The sequence below is a fragment of the Pituophis catenifer genome, unplaced genomic scaffold (genome assembly GCF_029215685.1).
Source record: "Pituophis catenifer annectens isolate HBS135680 unplaced genomic scaffold, rPitCat1.0.hap2 SCAF_2, whole genome shotgun sequence".
Classification (NCBI taxonomy): domain Eukaryota; kingdom Metazoa; phylum Chordata; class Lepidosauria; order Squamata; family Colubridae; genus Pituophis; species Pituophis catenifer.
In genome coordinates, this window is record NW_027256882.1 from 20,565,055 (window position 1) to 20,587,607 (window position 22,553).

Below are 22,553 nucleotides of genomic sequence, written 5' to 3' on the forward strand. Positions count from 1 at the left end.
ATCTTGAATATTCAGCGAATATAGAATGCCTATTATGATTAAAGAGAATTATATTTAAACCTATAACTTCTATTATCTTTATTGAGTCTGATCCTGAAAATATTGCAACAGATGTACCCAACACATTTCCTACACATTGTCCTTGATTTTCCTTCTATTTTTATTTAGCCCCTCTCTGAATCCAAGTGTGTGGAGAGCTGCCATCCAGGATTCATCAAGTTGCCTCGGGAAGGGGAGCCCCCTTGCTGCTACGACTGTGTTCCTTGTGGGGAAGGGACCATCTCCACTCAGGAAGGTGCACATTGACTAATTTTACATGATGCATTTATGAAAGAGATTAAAATGCTGGACAGGGTAGACAGAAGGAGAAAAGGCCAACACTGCACGAATTGGATAAATCTCTCTTTTCTCATCTCTCTTATTGCAGATGCAAAAATGTGCACCAAATGTTCAGAGAACAAGCATCCAAATGAGAAACGAGATCAGTGCATCCCCAAAGTCATCACCTTCCTATCTTACAGAGGACTTCTAGGGATGATCCTGGCTTCCTTTGCCTTGGTCTTGTCTTTAGCCACTATGCTTGTCTTAGCAATCTTTATGAAGCACTTGGAAACTCCGCTAGTCAAGGCCAACAACCGGGACCTCTCTTACATCCTCCTCATCTCCCTGTTGTTCTCCTTCTTGACCTCCTTCCTCTTCATTGGCCATCCAAGGAAAACCACTTGTCTTTTCCGTCAAACTGTTTTCAGCATCGTCTTCTCCACTGCTGTCTCCTCAGTCTTGGCCAAGACAATCACCGTAGTGTTGCCCTTTCTAGCCACAAAGCCAGGCAATGCCATGAGGAGGTGGTTGAGAAAGACTCTGACCAACTCCCTTGTTCTTTCTTGTTCTGGGATCCAAACTCTCATTTGCTCCATCTGGCTAGGAGTCTCTCCCCCACTCCCTGACTCTGACTTCCACTCCCAGACTGGAGAGATCATCCTGCAATGCAACGAAGGGTCTGTTGTCATGTTCTATGGAGCCCTGGGCTACATGGGCTTCCTTGCCGGCATCTGCTTCATTGTGGCTTTCCTGGCCAGGAATCTCCCTGGGGCCTTCAATGAAGCCAAGTTGATCACTTTCAGCATGCTGGTTTTCTGCAGTGTCTGGGTGAGTTTTGTGCCTGCCTACCTGAGCACCAAAGGGAAATACATGGTGGCTGTTCAGGTCTTCTCCATCGTGTCCTCTAGTGCTGGTCTGCTGGGTTGCATCTTCATCCCCAAGTGCTATATTATTATCCTTAGGCCAGACCTCAACACAAAGGAGCAGCTCATATTAAAAGTAGAATAAGAACATAGGAATGCCATTTTTGTATGTTAAGATGATAAATTAGGACTCCTTGTGACAAAACAATTTTATTTTGTATTTTACATTTTAAAAATTCCACCTGAATCTTTTTCCTATGTTAAATTAAATTTTATTTTGTATTTTACATTTTAAAAATTCCACCTGAATCTTTTTCCTATGTTAAGTTTGGGGGATGGTGATAAAACTGCAATAAAGGCTGAACAATTCTCTTCCAAAATGTTTTTTCCCCCCAAGAAAAATAGACCTGAAATTACATTACTCTGTTACAATGAGTTTTGGTTTTGGTTTCCCATTACTAAGATTTATGTTTATTTTTGCTTAATCTTTTCCTTGTACTTTATTTGCAATTCAATCATCGCTTTTCACCTTACAGCAGGGGCGTCAAATTTGCATCATCATGTTGTCATCACGTGACGTATCGCAACTTTTTTCCCTTCACTAAAACGGGGGTGGGCGTGGCCAATGTGTGATGCATCCGGCCCCGCGGTCCACGAGTTTGACATCCCTTCCTTTCAGCTTCAAACACTAAAATGGAAACATGCATGATTATATTTAGGCATTTTATGTCTGATCAGTAAAACTAAATGAAAATAAACAATGAAAATAAAATGCATATGGTTTACATTGAGTTTGACATTTATTGGCTTTCCTTGGTGTTCCCCATTTAGAATCCATTAAGACTGGGGCAGGCTGGAAACATTGTTAGTGAATCCAGAAACATTCCCTTTTTGCAGAGAAGTTGCTGCCACTCTGAGGCTGAAAAATGATTGATGGGGCTCCACATTTGACCAGATTCTGAGACAAGAATTTTCATTCTCTCTCCAAGTAGAGAGAGAGAGGGGGGAAAAAAAACCTTTAAGTTAAGCCTATTTTAAGAGGTAAAATATCTTAATGATTTGTTCAAATAAGTTCTCTGCTTGATTAAATAGCAAAAATTACCTAATTTTTGATTGATTCCTGACAGCTTGTCACAAGGACAACTTATTCAGTTCAGGGGTGAAAACTATTTACCTTCTTTACTGGTTCGGAAGTTTGTGTACCATAAGGTTCCACCTTAGGCCCAGTACTCTTCAATATCTTCATAAATGTTTTAAATGAGGGAATAGAAGAGGAACTTACCAAATTTTCAGATGATACTAAGCTGGAAGGAATAGCCAACACCCCAAATGATAAGCTCAAGATCCAGATGGATCTTGACAGACTTGAACACTGGGCTCTATCTAACAAAATTAAATTCAATGTAGAGAAAAGTAAAGTCCTCCACTTAGGCAAGAAAACCCAAAACTATACTTATAGACTGGGGGAACCAGGTTTTAAGAGCAGTAACTGTGAGAGAGATCTTGGAGTCTTAGTGGACAACCAATTAAATATGAGCCAAAAAAGCCAATGCAATCAATGCAGGGATACAATCAAGTGATGTACTAATACCACTCTATAAAGCTTTAGTAAGACCAAATCTAGAATACTGCATCCAGTTTTAGTCACCACACTATAAAAAATATGTTGAGATTCTAGAAAAAGTGCAGAGAAGAGCAACCAAAATGATTAAGGGACTGGAGGCTAAAACATACGAAGAACGGTTACAGGAACTGGGCATGGCTAGTCTAGTGAAGAGAAGGACCAGGGGAGACATGATAGCAGTGTTCCAAAATTTGAGGGGCTGTCCCAGAGAGAAGGGAGTCAGCCTGTTTTCCAAGGCACCTGAAGGCCAGACAAGGAATAATGGATGGAAACTGAACAAGGGAAAATTCTGCTGTAGTTCTTTCAGGTGAGCTGTCCCCGTGTAGCTCTCAGGTCCCTTCCCAAACTGGCCTGGAAGTGGAGCATCACCTTGCACCAGTCCTTGTCTTCCTCCCACCTGGCCGCCACCTTGATGCGAGCAGAGGCTGCTGGTTGGAGCAAGGGGTACCGCAGTGCTGGGCTCCAATGGCTGCTAGTGCCAAGGCATAGCTAGAATTGAAAGAAAAGGCTGTGCAGCTGTGGCAGAAAGAACCAGAGCAACACCCGGCAGCTTGGATGAGAAGGTGTGAGCGAGGCAGTGGCTGCTCTCACTGGTAACTGAGCCTGTAAATTTGCACTGTAGCCTCTGTTACCTGAGAGAGCAGCTAAACTGCCAAGTGTTGCGGGCCAGCGGGGAAGTCAGCTGGCAGAGGAGCGACGTGGGCAGCGCGGCCTTGTGCTCTCTGACTGCTGGTAGCCGCAGCAGGTGAGGCCAAGAATGCTGGTCTTCTGCAGTATCTGGGTGTCTTTTGTGCCAGCCTACGTGAGCATCAAGGGGAAGTACACGGTAGCTGTTCAGATCTTCTCCATCTTGGCCTCCAGTACTGGCCTGCTGGGCTGCATCTTCATCCCCAAATGCTACATTATTATTTTTAGGCCAGATTTGAATAGCAAAGAATATCTGATGTTAAAATAAAATTTTTAAAAAATGATTTTTTGAAATCTATCATTTTTCAAAAATGTCATTTAGTGGGCCTGATTAATAGCTTTGAATCATCAGCCCATAGTAAGGTAAGTGATGCCGTGTCCTCCCTCTCAAAGTGCCTGGAGGCTGTTAGGGGCTGGATGGGGAGCAATGGGTTGAAACTAAACCCTGGCAAGACCGAGTGGCTCTGGGTTTGGGGTTCGTTGGCTCACAGAGAATTGCCATCTTTGGTCTTGGATGGGGCGGCACTACTCCAAACAGACCCTGTGTGTAATCTGGGGGTTCTCCTGGGCTCATGACTCCTGCTCAAAAAGCAGATGATGGTCGTGGCCAGGAGGGCCTTCACGCAACTGCGAGTTGTGCGCCAGTTATGCCCTTTCCTGGACCGGCAATCCCTACTCACAGTCACTCATGCCTTAGTCACTTCTCGTTTTGACTATTGCAATATGCTCTACATAGGGCTGCCCTTGAAGAGCATCCAGCAGTTCCAGTTGGTGCAAAATGCAGCAGCCCGCACAGTTTTGTGCAGACCCCGGTGTGCAGCGGGAGCTGCATTGGTTGCCGATTTGCTTCCAGGTGCAATTCAAGGTGCTGGTTGTCACCTTTAAAGCCCTTCATGGCTTGGGACCAGGTTATCTGAGGGACCATCTCTTGGCGGGCACATCTACCTGACCCATTAGAGTGGGGAGGCAGGGAATGCTGTGGGTCCCATCCCCGAGGGAGATACACCTGGTGGGACCCAAAGAAGGACCTTCTCTGTGGTGCCTCCCTCCCTCTGGAACATCATTCCCCCAGAGATTAGAACAGCCCCCACCCTAATTCTCCTCCGGAAGGCGCTGAAGACCTGGTTCTGGTAGCAGGCCTGGGGAACACAGAGTGAGCTGGAGCCCATTAAATAGTTCATGTGATCGGCTGTTGCTGGGGTGGGAGGTGGGGGTCAGAGGTAATTTTATTACATTAATTTATTTGATTTTTTTATGAGTTTTACTTTTTTTAAATGTGGTTTTTTATATTCTGTAAGCCACCTTGAGTCACCATGGGCAAATAGGCAGCAATATAAATCTAATAAATAAATAAATAAATGTATTGTTTATTTGTTTGTTTATTTATTTATGAAACCTAAATGCTACCCATCTTGGCTAGAGATGACTCTACACAGTTTACTATCAAGAAAGAAGAAAAAGAATGATTAAAACAATAAATAGTACCTCTAACATTGATTTAAAATTGACAGAGATAGAAAGGAAGTGAGCAAGATACACATGGGGAGGAAATATTCCTCTTACTCCTAAAACTACTCATATTTATTTTCCTCTATATTCCTAAAGAAACCAGTAACAATACACCAAGTCTTATTTTAATCACAATGGTGTTAGTAAAATTAGTGTCAAGGCTCCGACTAATGAACCCAAGCAAATCAGAACTCTGAGACTTGGCTCCTTCTCAAAGACCTTCTTTAATATCGGCACAGCTGCAAAGGAAAACCAAATCTAAGTCTTTCCCATGGTTACAGTATAATTAAACTAGGAAATATAATTAAACTAGGAATGTCCCAGTGCCTGGAGGCTGTACGCATCTGGATGGGGAGGAACAGACTCAGGCTCAACCCATCCAAGACCGAGTGGCTGTGGTTTCCGACGTCCCGATATAGTCAATTGGTGCCATCACTGACTATTGGGGATGAGTCATTGCCCCCCACGGAGAGGGTTCGCAACTTAGGCGTCCTCTTGGACTCACGGCTGTCTTTAGAAGAACACTTGACGGCTGTGGCCGGGAGGTCTTTTTATCAGCTTCGCCTGATTCGCCAGTTGCGTCCCTTTCTGGATCGGGACTCGTTAAAAACGGTCACTCATGCCCTCGTCACTTCACGCCTGGACTACTGTAATGCTCTCTACATGGGGCTCCCCTTGAGGAGCACCCGGAGGCTCCAGCTGGTCCAGAATGCGGCCGCGCGGGTAGTTATGGGAGCAGCATGGCGCTCCCATGTGGCTCCCCTCCTGCGCGAGCTGCACTGGCTCCCTGTGGTCTTCCGGGTGCGCTTCAAGGTTTTAGTTACCACCTTTAGAGTGCTCCATGGCTTAGGACCGGGGTACTTACGAGACCGCCTTCTGCCACCAATAGCCTCTCACCGCCCAGTACGCTCCCATAGAGAGGGGCTTCTCAGGGTGCCGTCAGCCAAACAATGTCGACTGGCGGCCCCCAGGGGGAGAGCCTTTTCTGTGAGGGCACCCACCATCTGGAACGAGCTCCCCCCAGAGATACAGAAGTTTCCGGATCTGCGCACTTTCCGCCGTGCCCTCAAAACATTCCTGTTTCAGCAGGCCGGCCTGGCCTAACTTTCCCTTTATATTGCTTTTTGATTTTATTTTAAACTGGGATGTCTTGAATTATCTAGGACCAGAATGTTTAGTGTATTTTAATTGGTTTTTTTATTATTAACGTTTGTATTACATGTATTTTTATCGTTCGCTGTTCACCGCCCTGAGTCCCTTAGGAATAGGGCGGTATATAAATTTAATAAATAAATAAATAAATAAATAAATAAATAAATAAATAAATAACCCCTCCCCCAAGTGTCACAGATCACGATGGCCAATTGGGTTAATTGGCGGTCTCTTCAGGCACTCCTTCCCCAACCTTATTGGTTACCAGAAGAGATGACCTTAGTTCTCATGAGAAAGCTCTTTGTTGTGTCTAGTAATGCATTCCAACCTCCTTCCCGCCTTCCCCCTCTGTTCTGATGAACAGAAAGATGGCTGCTGCCAGGTTCAGTTCAAAGTTGACAATCAGTTTCCAGATGAATGAGACTTTTTAGTAGGCAAATGGAGACATAAGGAAGGTGGCCTTGCAGCTCCTAGTAACTTGTCATACGTTTTATGAGAACATCCCTATAGCAACCCTTGAATCTGAAGACGCAAATATTTTTTTTATATCTGAGACTATTTTTCTTATTTATTTTTTTATTCTTTTTTTATTTTTTTTATTTTTTTATTCTTTTTTATTGTATTTATTTATTTATTTATTTATTTTATTCTTTTATTCTTATTTATTTATTCTTATTTATTTTAATTTATTTAAACACCCAACTCACACATAGGTTACTTTGGTGGCTTACAGCTTTAAACACAATGACACAAAAACTCATTAAAACTCATTGCGTTATGAGTGGGATGTGAGAATGTGATATTGGTGTATCTATTGAAAGAGTTTTTCACTGTTCTTTTGGACAAGATTCCATTCCCAGTACGATTTTTTCTCCTTTTTTTAGCATGTGTAATGTTGAATTTATTTGATACTGGGTCAAATGCCAATTTTCAGAGGAAGATGGCTGCAGAAAGATGACTTGGATTCTCCCCAAGATATTGTGGTCCGTCAGCAGACTGCAGAGCTGGCAGCGGAGTCGGACAGCAATGAGGCTGAGGAAGAACATGGGCCAGTCCTGGAGGCTGGGGAAGGGCCAGATGAAGGCTCTGCATCAGAGGCAGAGATGGGGCTAGGGCCATTGGGGAGTGAGGTGAGGACTCCAGAGCCTCCAGAGACTGATAGGAGTGAGGCAGAGAAACAGGAGGAGCCTGTTCCTAATGCACGCATGAGAAGAGCTGCCAGAAGGCAAGAGCAGCTCAAGCAAAGAGGACAACTCAGGAGTAGGGCCAAGAGATGATTGGCCCCTCCCATAAGGCTTAAAACAGATCAGCAATGGCGTTTGGGCTTTGCCGGAAAACAATGTTGGTAGCTTTGTCTTCTTCTTCGTCTACTTCTTGTATTTATTTTTGTATCTGTGACTTCTGAATGTTTGCCAAGAAAGCCCTTTGGCAGCTTGCCTAATTGGACAAGGTTTGAGATAGGACTGAGGAATTTGTGTTGGGAGGAATTTGCTTTAATTTAGTTGAACGACGCTGGGAATGAAGTAATTCTCAGCTGTTCGAATAAAGTTTGTTTGTTTCTTCACTGACTGATTTTCCTACCACTTACTTGGGCCTGGGTCACAACACAAGGTACAGATTGAACGAATATTGTCCATAAAAACCATAATTAAAGTAATGAAATCTATTAGTGTTGGTGAACCTTTTTGGCACCAAGTGCCAAAACGGGAGCACACGCGCATGTGGGGAGGTGCTGGAAACTGGAAGAGCATCTCCCCGGTGCACACGCGGGAGAACCGGAAACTGGTAGAGCATCTACCCAGTGTGCATGCACAGGAGGCTGGAAACTGGAAGAGCAGCTCCCCAGCATTCATGTGCATGCTGGGAAGCTGAGCTTCCTGTTTCTGGTGCATACATGTGTACCGACCACCTGCTATTCCAGTTTCTGGCATGCATGCATGCATGAAGACAAGCTGGCCGGCGTGCATGCATGCGTTGGAAACCAGACGCTCAGTTTCCCAGTGCATGCATGCATGTGGGGGAACTGCTCTTCTGGTTTCTGGCGCTTCCCCACATGTGTGTGTGTGAAGACCAGCTGGCTGGAGTACCTGCATGTGCCGGAACCCAGAAGAGCAATGGGTGATGGCTGGTGTGCCCTGAGAGATGGCTCTGTGTGCCACTTCTGCATGCTTGCCATATATTCGCCATCACGGAAATATATAGAGCTTCCCATTCCCCCAGCTAAGCATTTCTAGCATATCAACAAGATTCCCATTGCATAAAAGTCATGTTTCAAAAAGCTGGATATGGTATCTTAGGCCTCAATAGGCTAAGGGCATTAGACAGATATGCTGTGTTGAGAATTCAAAAAAGCTCAGTGGTCCCTTTGGAATTTTACTGTACATAGTTGGGGACATTATCTTCCAAACACCTTTTAATTATTTCAAGCAAAATCACTGGCCAATTTATGTATAGAGAGCAGATTGACCATTTCCTACATGTGGATGGTTGTAAAATGTGAGGCTTAACATTCCTCTGTCTCATATTTCTACATTTCTTCTGGTTGTAAGTTGCTCCTTTGTATTCAGGTCTGGTCTCAGAATGATAATGTAGCACTTGGGGATGAAGATGCAGCCCAGCAGACCAGCACTGGAGGACAATATGGAGAAGACCTGAACAGCCACCATGTATTTTCCTTTGGTGCTCAGATAGGTGGGCAGAAAGGAGATCCAGACACTGCAGAAAACCAGCATGCTAAAGGTGATCAGCTTGGCTTCATTGAAGGCCCCAGGGAGATTTCTGGCCAGAAAAGCCACTGTGAAGCAGATGGCAGCCAGGATTGCCATGTAGCTGAGGGTGATGTAGAACATGGCAACAGACCCTTCATTGCATTGCAGGATGATCTCTCCAGACTGGGAGTGGAGGTCAGAGTCAGGGAATGGGGGAGAAACTCCCAGCCAGATAGAACAAATGATAATTTGGACAGCAGAACAAGAAAGGATGATGGAGTTGGCCAAGCTCTTCCCCAACCATCTCTTCACTTGATTTCCTGGTTTTGTGGCTAGGAAAGCCAGCACCACCATGATTGTTTTGGCCAAGAGAGAAGAAATTGCAACTGAGAAAACAATGCTGAACACCAGTTGTCGTAGAAGGCAGGAGGCCTTCCTTGGGTGACCAATGAAGAGAAAAGAAGACAAGAAGCAAAGCAGGAGGGAGACCAGGAGGATGTAAGAGAGGTCCCGGTTGTTGGCTTTGACAATGGGAGTTTCTCGGTATTTAATGAATATGATTAAAACAAGACTTGTGGTTAGGAAGAGGAGTAGGACAAAGGAGACCAGGATGACTCCCAGATTTTCTTCATAAGACAGGAAGGTTATAATTTTGGGGATACAATCGATTCTGTCCTCATTTGGATATTTATCGTCTAGGCATTTGGTGCATTTTTCTGTATCTGAGAATACCAAAAGGATTGTTTTTTTTAACAACAATCTCTCTACCCACATTTTAAGAAGTAGCTTCTTGGGACATCTGATATCAGGAACATTTTCCTAAATGCATATTTTAACATCTAACATCTCTTTACAAAATAAAATAAAATAAAATAAAATAAAATAAAATAAAATAAAATAAAGATAATAAAAATACTATTTTGTAATATATACACAGCTAAGATCTATGAAAATTGGGAATGTCTGAGGACCTAAAGCTTCATGTTTAATGTACAGTACATGAATCTATAGTATTAGAGATTAATAATGAATGAATTAATCTTTCCAGATACGTTTCCTGTGTCCTGCAGGAAGGCACTTCTTAATATCCTGTCCGAAAGGTGCTTTTTCAAAAGGCAACTGGACTTTCTTTGTTTTGCTTGAAGACGTTTTGCTTGTCATCCAAGAAGCTTCTTCAGTTCACGTCAGCTTCTTGAATGAGAAATGAAACATCTTCAAGGAAAACAAAGAAAGTCCAATTGCCTCTTGAAAAAGCACCTTTGGGACAACCATGACCTGGATGATTGAGAATCTCTATAAACATTCTTAATGTATTGGACTCTTGTGAACTCTGGTAAATTGGCAGAGAAAGCTCTAGTTATGGATATGATTTGGAAAGAGCCTTGGTGGCGCAGCTGACCAAGTGCTGTTAAAGTAGCACCAGCTGCCTGCAATTACTGCAAGTTCAAATCTCACCAGGCTCAAGGTTGACTCAGCCTTCCATCCTTTCGAGGTAGGTAAAATGAGGACCCGGATTGTGGGGGCAATAAGCTGACTTTGTATAAAAAAGAACACCACTTGGGGGGGGGGAAAGCCCTACTAAGCAGGTATATACAAAAGTATGAAGGCCATTGCTTAACGCATTGTAAGCCACCCTGAGTCTCCGGAGAAGGGCGGCATATAAATCGAACCAATAAATAAATAATGGCTGATGCAAATAGTTGTAATATGAGTGGAATGAGTGTCTCTATAATTGTCTATAGCACCTCATTGTGGACCAGTTGTGCCTTCCTAATGATTCTCCAGAGGAGGCTCATATAAAATACATTGCAATAATCTTTCCAATAATTATCCTTACTTAATTCCTCAAGTTTCAAAAAGAAATCATATGTCAAAATATGTCAAAATATAGAAGTCAAAATATTTGAAGGAAATCTCCCAGCTAAAGAACACGAGTGATATTTTATCCGTCAGTATTAAAGGTTTCCCATTCTGTCACACCCTCTTATTTCTTCCCATCAGATTACACTGAAAGCTTCTGCACCTGAGTCAAATTCCTTGTTTGTCTAATCATACTTGATCAAATAAAGATTCTATTCTATTCTGTTCTGTTCTATTGAAATTGTCCAGTTTCAAAATAAAGAAGAAAATACTTGAGCTTCTATCTGTCTTTTAACTTGCAGTTCCATGAAAATGCTCTTGATGTAGGCCTGCCCTCCTTTTTTTCTTTTCCCCTGTCTCCTACCTTCCTGAGTGGAAATGGTCCCCTCCGGACAAGGAACACAGTCATAGCAGCAAACTGGTTCTCCTTCTCGCTTCTGCTTGAGAAATCCAGGATGACATTTTTCCACACATTTGGACTGAGGCAGAGACTAAGCAGAAAAAGAAGGTATTGCAAAGAAATATTAAGACTCACCATCCATGGAAAATGGAGGTCAGCATGAACATTTGCCAGTAGTGTCTGAGTTTCACCTAGGTCAGGGTTGTCAAACTGGATTTCTTTGAGGGCCGGATCAGCATTGTAGTTGTCCTCCATGGGCCAGCTGGGTGGGGGAGAGACGGAATAGATGGCAGATGGGACAGACACCTTTTGCAGTACATGCTGAAATGAGGCAGCCCTCTGTGCCCTGTTTTTGGCCTGGACAGCCTCTTGCAGCACTCTTCCAGCCAAATGGGGCATGTGGGGCCTGCATGTGGGCCCCCCACACCCCATTTTCAGCCTGAACGGCCTCCTGCAGCACTCTGCTGGCCAAAATGGGGCACAAGGGGCCCACATGTGGTCCCCACACCCCATTTTCACTGGCAGAGTGCTGCAGGAGATCATTCAGACTGAAAACAGGGCACAGGGGGGGCATGTACAGCCTCCTGCACCCGATTTTTGCTAGCAGAGGCACTGCAGGTGGGTCCTTTTCTATTTCCAGGCCGGCCCCATGGGCCAGATCTAAGCAGCCCACAGGCCGGATCTGGCCCACGGGCCTTGAGTTTGACACCCCTGACCTAAGTAAATATGAAACCACTGACTAGTTCTAAAAAGTTCTGGGAGATACAACAACTGACAAATTTTTCATTTTGTTTATCCCTTTTGCTTTTGGAGTATCTCATTTCAGTGAAGGACTTTTCTACTTATTGAAGTGTGGAGAGATGGAATAAAAAAAATTAAACATTAATTGACAATCAGTGAATTCTCTTTTATCGATGTATGAACGTAATTTTAATATACATCAAAGTTTAGAATAAAATTTATCCTAAATGATTTCTTAATTTTTTATTATATTATAGTTATGAAAATAGGGTAAAGCTATGATAAAGAAAGAAAATTATGACTGGTAGGATCTGCAAAGGTTTCTTAAAGACTACATAAAACATTGAAAAGCTGTTCCCCTTTGAAATAGTCTCCTAGTTAAGATATATAGGAATGTTTTTTACATCTTAAGGTTGACAACTTTACAGGCGATGTTTTGTTTATATGTATTTTTTCTCTGTAATTTATGTGGCTGCCAACTTTATCAAATGAGAATAAAAATAGTTAGATGACATAGAGACAAGGTCCTGAGAACATGTCCCTCAAACAGTCAGGCATCTTTTGCTGTAGGAGATGAACATGATTATGAGCCTTTTGTTGGAAAAAGTTTATTTAAAAGGTCCAGCTAGACATCCATGACAAAGTTCTTTCTGCTGAAGAACTACAATGAGGTGACACCAACAGGCATAGAATGACAGGTCCATGTTTATTATTAATTAAACTTGGAGCCTCATTTCTGCCCAGAGAGACTTAAGGTAGCTAAAAATTATGATAAACAATATCATTCAAGGGTTATCAGATGAAATGCCCTCTTATAAGCCAAAAGTCAAATCTAAGTAATATTTCCTTTTAAATTGTTCCTTTTTACTTCCAACATCAGGAAGGGCTTTTCTTTGGATCGAAGTCATGTTTTAGTGTTCCAGTTTTATGGGTCAGGTCCAGAGGTGGGTTTCAGCAGGTTCTGACCAGTTCTGGAGAACTGGTAGAGGAAATTTTAAGTAGTTCGGAGAACTGGTAGTAAAAATTCTGACTGCCCCCCCATCTATTCTCTGCCTCCCAAATCCCAGCTGATCGGGAGAAAATGGAGATTTTATAGTATCCTTCCCCTGCCATGCCCACCAAGCCACACTCACAAAACTGCCTTCTCCTTTGCTATTTTAGAATAAGAAACATGCAAAGTTGAATCTACCAGTACCACAATTGTCAGCCGTTAAGAGCCTCTCTCTCCAATTTTATAGAGATACCAGATTACAGAGGATGCACAAAAGGTCATGACTTGTGACCTATGTTGGACAGTGCAGAATCAGCTTAAAACAGTGTTCCACATTTTTGCATGCAAAAGACCCCTTGATTAATAGTATTGAAGCCCACCGAGTAATCTAGGAAAACTGTGAGATTCAGTTCTTAGTGAAAATCAACAATGATTATGATTATGCTTAGCCAACTTGAAACAGATCCTCAGGCTTTAGAAAACAGAAAAGACACCAATATTTCTCCTACCTTGTTGTGCAAGTTTAGCCATGACAAAGTATCTTTATTGATAATAAATCTCTGCCTTTCAAAACTCCCTATTTGCTTGTTGAGGGGATCCATCCTGGGAAGAAGCACCCAGCTTATGACATTGAGATCTGCAGCTACATCTCCATTCTGGTCCAAGTACAATTTCCAATGGGAAATATTGAAAAACTCATTCTTCTCCAGAAATGGATGGAACTATAATAGAAACATCCATTAATTTTAAAACCAGAAACCTTGTGGATTTTTTTTTTTTAAATCCCAGGTGGTCTTTTTACATTTGACTCTTTCTTCTACAGTTGCCTAACTTGCAAATATTGTGAGTTGGGAGAGCAAGTGCTACCTCTCTCTTCAAAAGTGAAAAAGGCTCAGATAAATTCATCAATCATTTATTGAAAAATATGTATTGACAAAATATATGTCAACCCTGAAGTTGGCTGAACTGAAGCCATTTTTATTTTTCTGCTTCAGCGCTGACACATACTGGAGTTGAGTGATAGGAAGACGTCACAGCAGGATCACACACAGAGTGGGTCTCCATGCTCCTGTGCTGAGTTCCCTCTGTCGGTGGGCTCCGAAAGGAGCCAAAGCCACCCTGTAGGGGCAGTGAAGCAAAGAAGGGCACCCTGTGCGGTCACGGAGAATAGCATCACTAGAGGGATCCCCAGAAGAAAAAAGGGGTCCTAATCCCAATATATACGGCTTTAGTCAGGCTCATTTGGAATAGTGTGTCCAGTTCTAGAGACCTCATTTAAGAAAAGATTGAATGAGTCCAGAGATGGGCAAGTAAAATGATACAAGATCTGAGGGACAAAACCAATTAGGAAAGATTGGAGGAACTGAATAGGTATAGACTGGAGGACAGAAGGGAAAGTGGGGATATGATTGAAACCTTTAAACATATTAAAGGTGTGGATAAGGTTCTAGAAGGCAGTATTTTCAATATTAAGCCAAAATCAAGAACATGGGAACATGATATCAAACTGACAGGAGGCAAGTTCGAAAGTAATGTTAGAAAGTATTACTTCACAGAGAGAATAGAGGCAGCCTGGAACCAACTTCTAGAGCAGACAGTGGGTCAGTCATCAGTAACTGAGTTTAAACATTCTTGGGATAAACATATATCCATCATCAAAAAAAAAAAAGATAAAATAAATTACTAAAAAAATTTACTAAAATATATTAAAATATTGTTTAAAATAAAATAAATAATTAAAATGAATTGCAATGGAGTTTGGACTGGACAACTGTGCCATGCTTACCATCAAATGGGGAAAAATAGAAAAAAGTGAAGGAATCAATATGCTCTATCAGAATAACCTCAAGAGTCTGGATGAAGATGATCATTACAAATACTTGGGTATCCTTAAGGTGACAACATTAATCACACTGAAGTCAAGATAAAGATTAGAGGTGAATACCTCAAAAGAGTGAAGAAGATCTTAAATTCCAAACTCAGTGAAGAAAATACTATCGAAGCAATTAGCACCTGGGCAATTTCAGTCATGAGAAATAGAGCTGGAATAGTGGACTAAATTCAAGCAGAACTAAAAGTCCAAAAATCATGAATCCAGGAGAACCCCAAAGTTGTGAACCAGGTCTCTCAGGGGTAGTGCAACCTGATCCAGAACTAAATTCCTGAACAGCCATGTATGTAAAGCCACTTGGTATTGCCAGGGTTCATCTGAGGCCTCTTGACCCCCATCCTCATAACATTATTCCCTTAGTAGATAGATTGGACAACCTGTTGGTCTTTTGTTTTAGAAGGAGGTTGAGAAGGTTCTTCTCCGTCTCCTGTGGAGTTTCTGTTGTGGCCCACTGGGGCCCAGCAGAGCTGGCAGCAGAATTGGACAGTGAGGAGGTTGGAGAGGAACTTGGGCCAGTCTTGGGGGCTAGAGAAAGCTCAGATGAGGGCTCTGTGTTGGAGGCAGAGAAGGAGTTAGACAGCAGCTGGAGACAGTTCCCAGTGTGTGCATGTACAGAGCTGCCAGAAGACAAGAACAACTCTGAAAGCAGGGCCGACTTGGGAGTAAAGCCACACCTTGGAGGTGGTTGGCCCCTTCCATAGGAAATAAAAGAGGAGCGAACAGGGAGTGGGATTTTGCAGGAAACCATTCATTCTGTGACTCTGAAAGACTCTGTGCCAAGTTTTGTCTTGTACTGCGGTTGGAAACAAGTTACGTGGCAGCTTGCCAAACGAGATAAGATGTGTTGAGAAATATTCCTTTGAAAAACTGTTTGGACAAACCTTGCTGACTGTGAATGAACGTAATTCACATTCATGTAATAAAAGAGGTTTGGCCAATAATTCCTGCCTTCTGCTTGTTAAGAGAACCTAGGTCAGAGCAGTTTCATGGATCTTGGTAAGGACCCCATACCTGCCATGGCTGCAGCCTCTCTTGGCCCTTCTTGCTTCTCTTCCTGGATCTGGAAGAATACGTAGCTTTCAAGGCATAGGCCAGAGTCTTAATAACACTGTGCAAATGGAGATGAAAAGGGACCCATATCTGCCTCCTTTCCTCTCCAGACTCCAGTGGTGCTCTCTGGGTGCATCTTTTGCGACCTTTGACAGAAAAAATGTGCTTTGAAAAAGTACAGTGGAAATACTCATTTTTCAATTTAACATAGAGTTTGGTTCCAAGGGCATCATCTTCTGGCCTTTTCTTTTCTTGAAAAGCAAAACTCCAAATACTATGGACATATTTATAAAGGTTCCACCGTGCCAATACCAAATGTTCAATGCTTTCCATGATCCAGACTTTCCTTTCAATGGATCCTGACAAATATTTAAAAGTAAAATGGATAGTAAGAATCCTGTCCCAAACGTTAATAGTTTCTATGTAGTTCACAAAGACATTGACTTGTCTCCACTTAGAGATGGCATCCCTGAGGGGTGCTGTACGTCCGGTTGCTGAGAATCGTCGTAATATAACAACACAAATTCCATTCCTGACAAGCATTGGAGTAAAAGTCCTCATGAAATTCTCTCCCTCCTCTGTGTCTGAAGTAAAGAGCCCAATCAAGGTCCATCTGAAATGGAGGAGCAGTTGGACAATTGCTGGATACGTGACCCCCTTTTTGGGGAGAATCCGGTGGAAAAAAGGGAACTGACTTTTATCATTGAGAGCTTCTGAAACAATTGTATCACTGATCTGAAAAAAGCAATGAAGAATGCTATGCTATATTTGGAGTCAGATCAAGTCCAAAATACTAGATTTTAATAAATGTTACTTATAAACACATTAGAATAGTATATTGTTAATTACTCAAATCCTATCAAGATACAGGATTTAACATACAGAACATTAACAAGACTGTACATGAAAAAAAAAAACAAGTTAAAAGGAAAAAAATAATGCAAATAATATTTCTGTAACATGTTAGCAGTAAAAGGAAACTAGGCTGCCAAAGAAAACAGTGGACACCAAAATCAAGAACATCAAAGTTCCTGGTATAATTTGTCAGTTGCCCCCAAAGCAACGAGGATGGTCATAAAAGGATATGATACCTTAATTTTCCCGCTCCTCATTGTGTATTCCAGACCACAGCCATAAAATCTATTAGGGCCATGGTTAAAAGCAATTCCTGAATTACATAGATAAAATATAGGTAGATTTATCACTCACACATCACAAACCCACTCACTTTGATAGATACAGAAAGAAACAAACAAACCTGTGGGATTTTGTAGGGGCCTATTAATGTTGACATCTGGATGGAGATGTCCCTTTTAGCTCCATCAATAAGAGCCAAAATGTTTTCCTTCCTTCCACAGCTGTAGTTAGGAACGTTGGCTTCTCCAGTAGACAGTATATCCAGCAAGGCATCTGAAGTGCCAAGAGCATTGACATAGTTGTCATAGATGCTGTAGCCAAGTGTGAGATTGTGCAGAAACTGGGGATTCATGTTGACCATTTGAATGGCAAAAATCAGGATTAGCTGTTTAAAATAATTTGTACTACTGTAAAAAAAAAAAATCATGTTATTATCATCAACAGAAACAACATTTTTTTTCAATTCAATTCTCTATGTCTCCAGAAGCCTATTATGCCAATACAGATCCAAAGATAAAGACAAATGATAGTTACCCATTAGCAGGCAAGTTTTGTGCACATTAAGAAGATGGGATAGAGGCACACTGGTTAGAATGCAACATTTCAGGCTAACTCTACCCACTGCCAGGATTTTGATCCTGATGGGCTCGAGGTTGATTCAGACTTCCATCCTTCTGAGGTTGGTAAAATGAGGATCCAATTGCTGGGGGCAATATACTGACATTGTAAACCACTCAGAGAAGCACTACGGAGCAGTGTATAAGTCTAAGTGCTATTGCTATTGAGAAGATGGGATGGAGATAGTCCTCCACCATGTTTAAGAATTACAAAGACACCATTATTTGAAGCAGTCCTAATTTTCATCTGCCATATATTCAGAATCATTCAATCATTAAAGTATAACCATATAACCCCAACTATGCAATCATTACCATATAATGAAGAGGATATTTCATAAGTGACCCAAAAAAAGCAACTGTAAAAAGAAGTCATCCTTTATTCCACTAAAAACCAGACATTGAATATGAGTAGTTATTTAAATATGGAAATGGGCTGGGTAGAGGCATCTCCTTTCAATCACTGCTTAAAACTGGATGCAGTATCCGAGTAATGAACATAGTATTAGAAGGGAATGCATACATAATCTGGATGTTTCAGGTTTTATTTGCCTCATGCCATTTAATTGAAAATAATTCAAAAAATCAGACAGGTCCTGCAATATATTAGGAGTAAGTGAAATAAAGAGTGTTAGAACTGCAAATGGAGGGAATGAAACTCCATCAGACTGAATAACTTACGAGCGAGATTCACTAGATGGAGCCATGTTGAAAGGCAACGTTCTAGGTGATGATGTTGTTTCAGTGGTGACTATGCCAATGAAATGGTCTCCTGGACTGTAATAGTTCCATGGTTTTTCCCCATCCCGGTTCTTAAAATTCAGTGGACATTTCATTCCAAGGTTCACAGAAACTGCCTGAGCCACCAGCAGCATCACAATTAGAAGATCCATAATTTATAGGATTAAATCAATCCCTTTCTTGTTTCTAAACATGAAGAACAAAAAGAATTAGAAGAAGTCAAAGCACCCTCACTTTCCTGATTCAGACAGAGACGAACCGATCTTCACATGGAAAGGAGAGAAAAGTACCTTCAAGAGCATCATGTCTGCCTGTCCCTTAACTTGGCCATATATAATGACCTGTGGCATTTTTCCTTTTCTGATGCAAGATCCTTCTCATATTTCTTCAGTCTGATGTTTATGTCAAAAGCAAGAGAAATAGCAGAAGAGGTCTCAAACACCAGAATTATGAAAATTACAGTGAGAAGAAACTTCTCTTCTTGGGATCCTGAACCTCTTCTAGAGTCCCACGTGTAAAGGGACAGCTGCAGAATCTTAGCATCTTAGTGAAAAATACAAATCCACCCTTGAAGCACAGTTCTGTAGTGATTATAGTCCTTCCTGTCAGGACATGCCTAGAAAGTAATGCTGTAAGAAGATCGTTCAATATCCAGATAATGTGTTCTGCTGGAGTTTGGGGACATTCTAGGTTATTGCAGTGGTGAAATCTAAAATTTGTTACTACCGGTTCTGAGGGTGTGGCTTGATGGGAGGGGGGTAATGTGACTGGGTGGGTGTGGCCAATTTTTTTTTCTTTACTTTTAAAACCATTTTTTCTATAACCTCTTCGGAGGAAGAGGTTTGTAAAAAAATGCTTTCAAAAGGCTCTAATGATCCCAGCTGAGTTGCTTGATCGGCAGAGGCTTTTTTTTTTTTTTTACCTTTAAAACCATTTTTTGGCCGAAGAGGTTGTAGAAAAAATGCTTTTTAAAGTAAAAAAAAAGCCTCTGATGATTATGCAGTTCAACTGGGCATGGGGGGGGGCAGAGATTTTTGCTACCGGTTCTCCTAACCACCCGCCTCCATCACTATCGAATTGGGCGATCCGGTCCGAACCAGGAGGATTTCACCCCTGGTTTAGTGTCATTTAACTGTAGTGCTGTCTTCTAATGCCTATTAAGTAATCAATGCCCTTGAACCCTGTCTATTGTTAAGAGCTGGGCTGGTTTGTGGCTTTGTTTTCTTTCTTTGTGGTTTTGTAAAAAATGCTTTAAAAAGGTTAAAAAAAAAAGGTTCCAACAATCGCCCATCACAGCTGTGATCGTTGGAATCCTTTTTTTACCTTTTTAAAGCAATTTTTACTACCTGTTCCAGAAAACCGGTAGTAAAAACTGCTTTTAAAATGTTTTTTAAAAAGTTCCCAAGTTCGCGCGCCACAGCTGATTCCCCCCTCCCCACTGTTCTACTTACCTTCCCAAGCCTCCTTTTGGCGTGTACTATGCATGCATGCACACAGCGTGAGTTTGGTCCGCACTGCGCAACCAGCAAACTGGTTGCAAACTGGTTCAGGTTTCACTACAGGTATTGTGCTACACTGGGCTTTTATGATCATATGTTTCAGAGTTTCCCAAGATTCTTGAGTTGTTTTCCCCTTTAGGATTTTCATCCAAGGAATCGTTCCCAAGTTCTCTCTGAGTTTATTAAAATCAGCTCTTTTAAAATCTAAGACTCTGGTATTGTTATGTTCTATTGCTTGTGTTTGCGTTTATGTTGAATTCTTGTATGACATCGTCACTCTCACCCAAGGTTCCTGCAGCTTCAACTCCCTCTATCACTTCTTCTCTGTTTGTAAGAATTAAGTCCAGTATGGCTGTCCCCTCCTCTAGCTTTTGGACAACAAAGTTGTCAGCCAGGTTGATTAGGAATCTATTTGATTTCTCACTTGGTGCAGAATTAGTATTCCAATTGATGTCAGGCAATGGTGGGATTCAAATAATTTAAAAACCGGTTCTCTACCCTAATGATTTCTTCAAACAATCAGTTCACCAACCTGCTCAGAAAGTTAACAACTGGTTCTCCCGAAGTGGTGCGAACTGGATGAATCCCACCACTGATGTCAGGTAGTTGAAGTCCCCCATTACTATTGTAGTGTATTTCCTACATATATTTGTTAGTTGGTTAGCAAAAGGACATCTATTTTTTTCTGCCTGATTGGGTGGCCTATAGAATACACCTATGGCCATGTCATTCTTCTTTTCTTTTATACTGACCCATATGTATACTAAGAGGTTTTTGTCTTTGGTTTCATGGATTTCTGTAGCAATATAGTGGTCCTTTACATACAGTGCAACTCCATCTCCTCTTTTAGGGGGTCTGGGTTTTTCTTGTGTGTCCTTCTATTAGTATATTCCAGTCGTGGGTTTCATCCCACCAAGTTTCTGTTATTCCAACTATGTCGTATCTACCTTTGTGTATTAATAGTTCAAGTTCACCCTGTTTGTTCCCCAGACTTTGTGCATTTATATATAGGCACTTGAGATCTTTATGTCTGACTTTGGGTATGCTTCCTATGTCTCCTATTTGGTATTTGTGTTTGTCTTCTTTCCCGTCCCTCCTTACTTCATTTTTTTACTTGTGGCAAGGGTGGCCATCCCTTGCCAGAAGCCCATCATAGAGATGATCCAGGAATCCAAAGTGTTTTTTGCGACACCAACCCTTTAGCCAGTGGTTCACTTCTAGAGTTCTTTGTTCTCTTACCGGATATTGTCCTTTCATTGGCAGTACAGATGAAAAAACTACTTGTGCACCTAAGTCCTTTACTTTTTTGCCTAGATGCTCATAATCACTCAGTATTGTTTTCAAGTCCTTTTTTGTGTCATTTGTCCCTACATGTAGTAGTAGAAAAGTGTAGTAATCTGTGGGTTTTATTATTTTAATATTTATTATTTCAAGATGCTTGGGAAACTCTGAAAAATCATGATCATGAAAGCCCAGTGCAGCACAATACCAATGAGAAAGAAAAACAAGAAATCCAAGAAGAAATCAGCATGGCTGCACAAAGATCTCTCTGACAAATTGAAAGACAAAAAGGACAAGTACAAAAAAATGGAAAGGACACATAACTAGGGCAGAATATCAGCAGATAGCCAGAATCTGCAAAGATCAAGTCAAGAAAGCAAAGGCTCAGAATGAACAAAAATGTGCGACAAAAGTCAAAGATAATAATTTTAAAAAATTCTTCCAACATATAAATAACAAGACTAGTTTCTGGGAGGGTGTGGCAAGAAATCAGGTTGCCTCATGGATCATGCTGTGGGAATTGCTGCTATCACAGCTGTAGACCTCACAGATCTTCGTATGTTTAGTAAAATAAAAAAAAAACTTCAGAATATAAAGTTTCTCAGTATATTATAGAAATATGGAAGAACAACAGACAGAGCCTCAAAGGGTGGGGGGATTCAATCCAACTCTATAGCTTTCTCCCTATTAAGCAAATGGTACAATTTACAGGCTGTCATTTTCCTACTATAAAATATCAATTTTCATCCAAAAATTGATATTTCTAGGAAAGAAAGGGGAAAAAAACTTCACCTCCTTCACAAGTAATTTTTAAATCAGCTCCAATTAGGATTCATATATGGAGACCCAATAGAAAGGAAAATCACAAAGATGCCCAACTCTTAACATTAGACAGAGTTCCAGGTACTGATTTTTTAATTGGCATCAGATGACAGACAGGACTTGAGTTAAGTATCACCAAACTAGAATGTCACCAAACTACACAGCTCTGGATGACCTTCCCCAGTAGTCTCTGGAGACGAGTTACTACATTGAAGGACAACAGAAGCAGTGGTAGGATTCAGCCAGTTTTGGCCGATTTGAGTGAACCAGTTGTTAAATTGCTGGCTGGCCCTGCCCCTTCTCACACCACCCCTTCCAGGAGTCCCCACGAGCCCCATTTTTGCTCCCAGGTAAGTTCAGGGAGGCCTATTAGGCCCAGAATGGGGTGTGGGAGGTGCAGTGTGGGAGGAGATGGGTGATAGGAACAATGAGAAGATTAATAGTAGTGCAGACTTAGTAAATAGTTTGACAGTGTTGAGGGAATTATTTGTTTGAGACCTCTTCTGCTACTTATCCACTGACTGTCTTTGAGATAAACATCAGACTGAAACAACATAGAAGCTATCTTGCATCAGAAAAGAATAAATGCCCCAGCACACATATTGCAGCACCAGTTTGGGGACAGGGACTGTGTTCTTGAAGGTACTTTCTCTCCTTTC

The 22,553-nt window shown here is 41.6% G+C and overlaps 1 protein-coding gene across 1 annotated transcript; it reads right to left on the minus strand.

Moving 5' to 3' along the window:
- Window positions 1-8,675: 8,675 nt before the first annotated feature.
- Window positions 8,676-17,295, minus strand: LOC139309979 (vomeronasal type-2 receptor 26-like). The gene is made up of 5 exons (XM_070934162.1): window positions 17,056-17,295; window positions 15,759-16,532; window positions 13,366-13,578; window positions 11,089-11,215; window positions 8,676-9,586 (listed from the first exon to the last, which is right to left on the minus strand). Exons 1-5 carry the CDS (start codon window positions 17,293-17,295, stop codon window positions 8,676-8,678), a joined length of 2,265 nt encoding a protein of 754 aa, XP_070790263.1.
- Window positions 17,296-22,553: the final 5,258 nt, after the last annotated feature.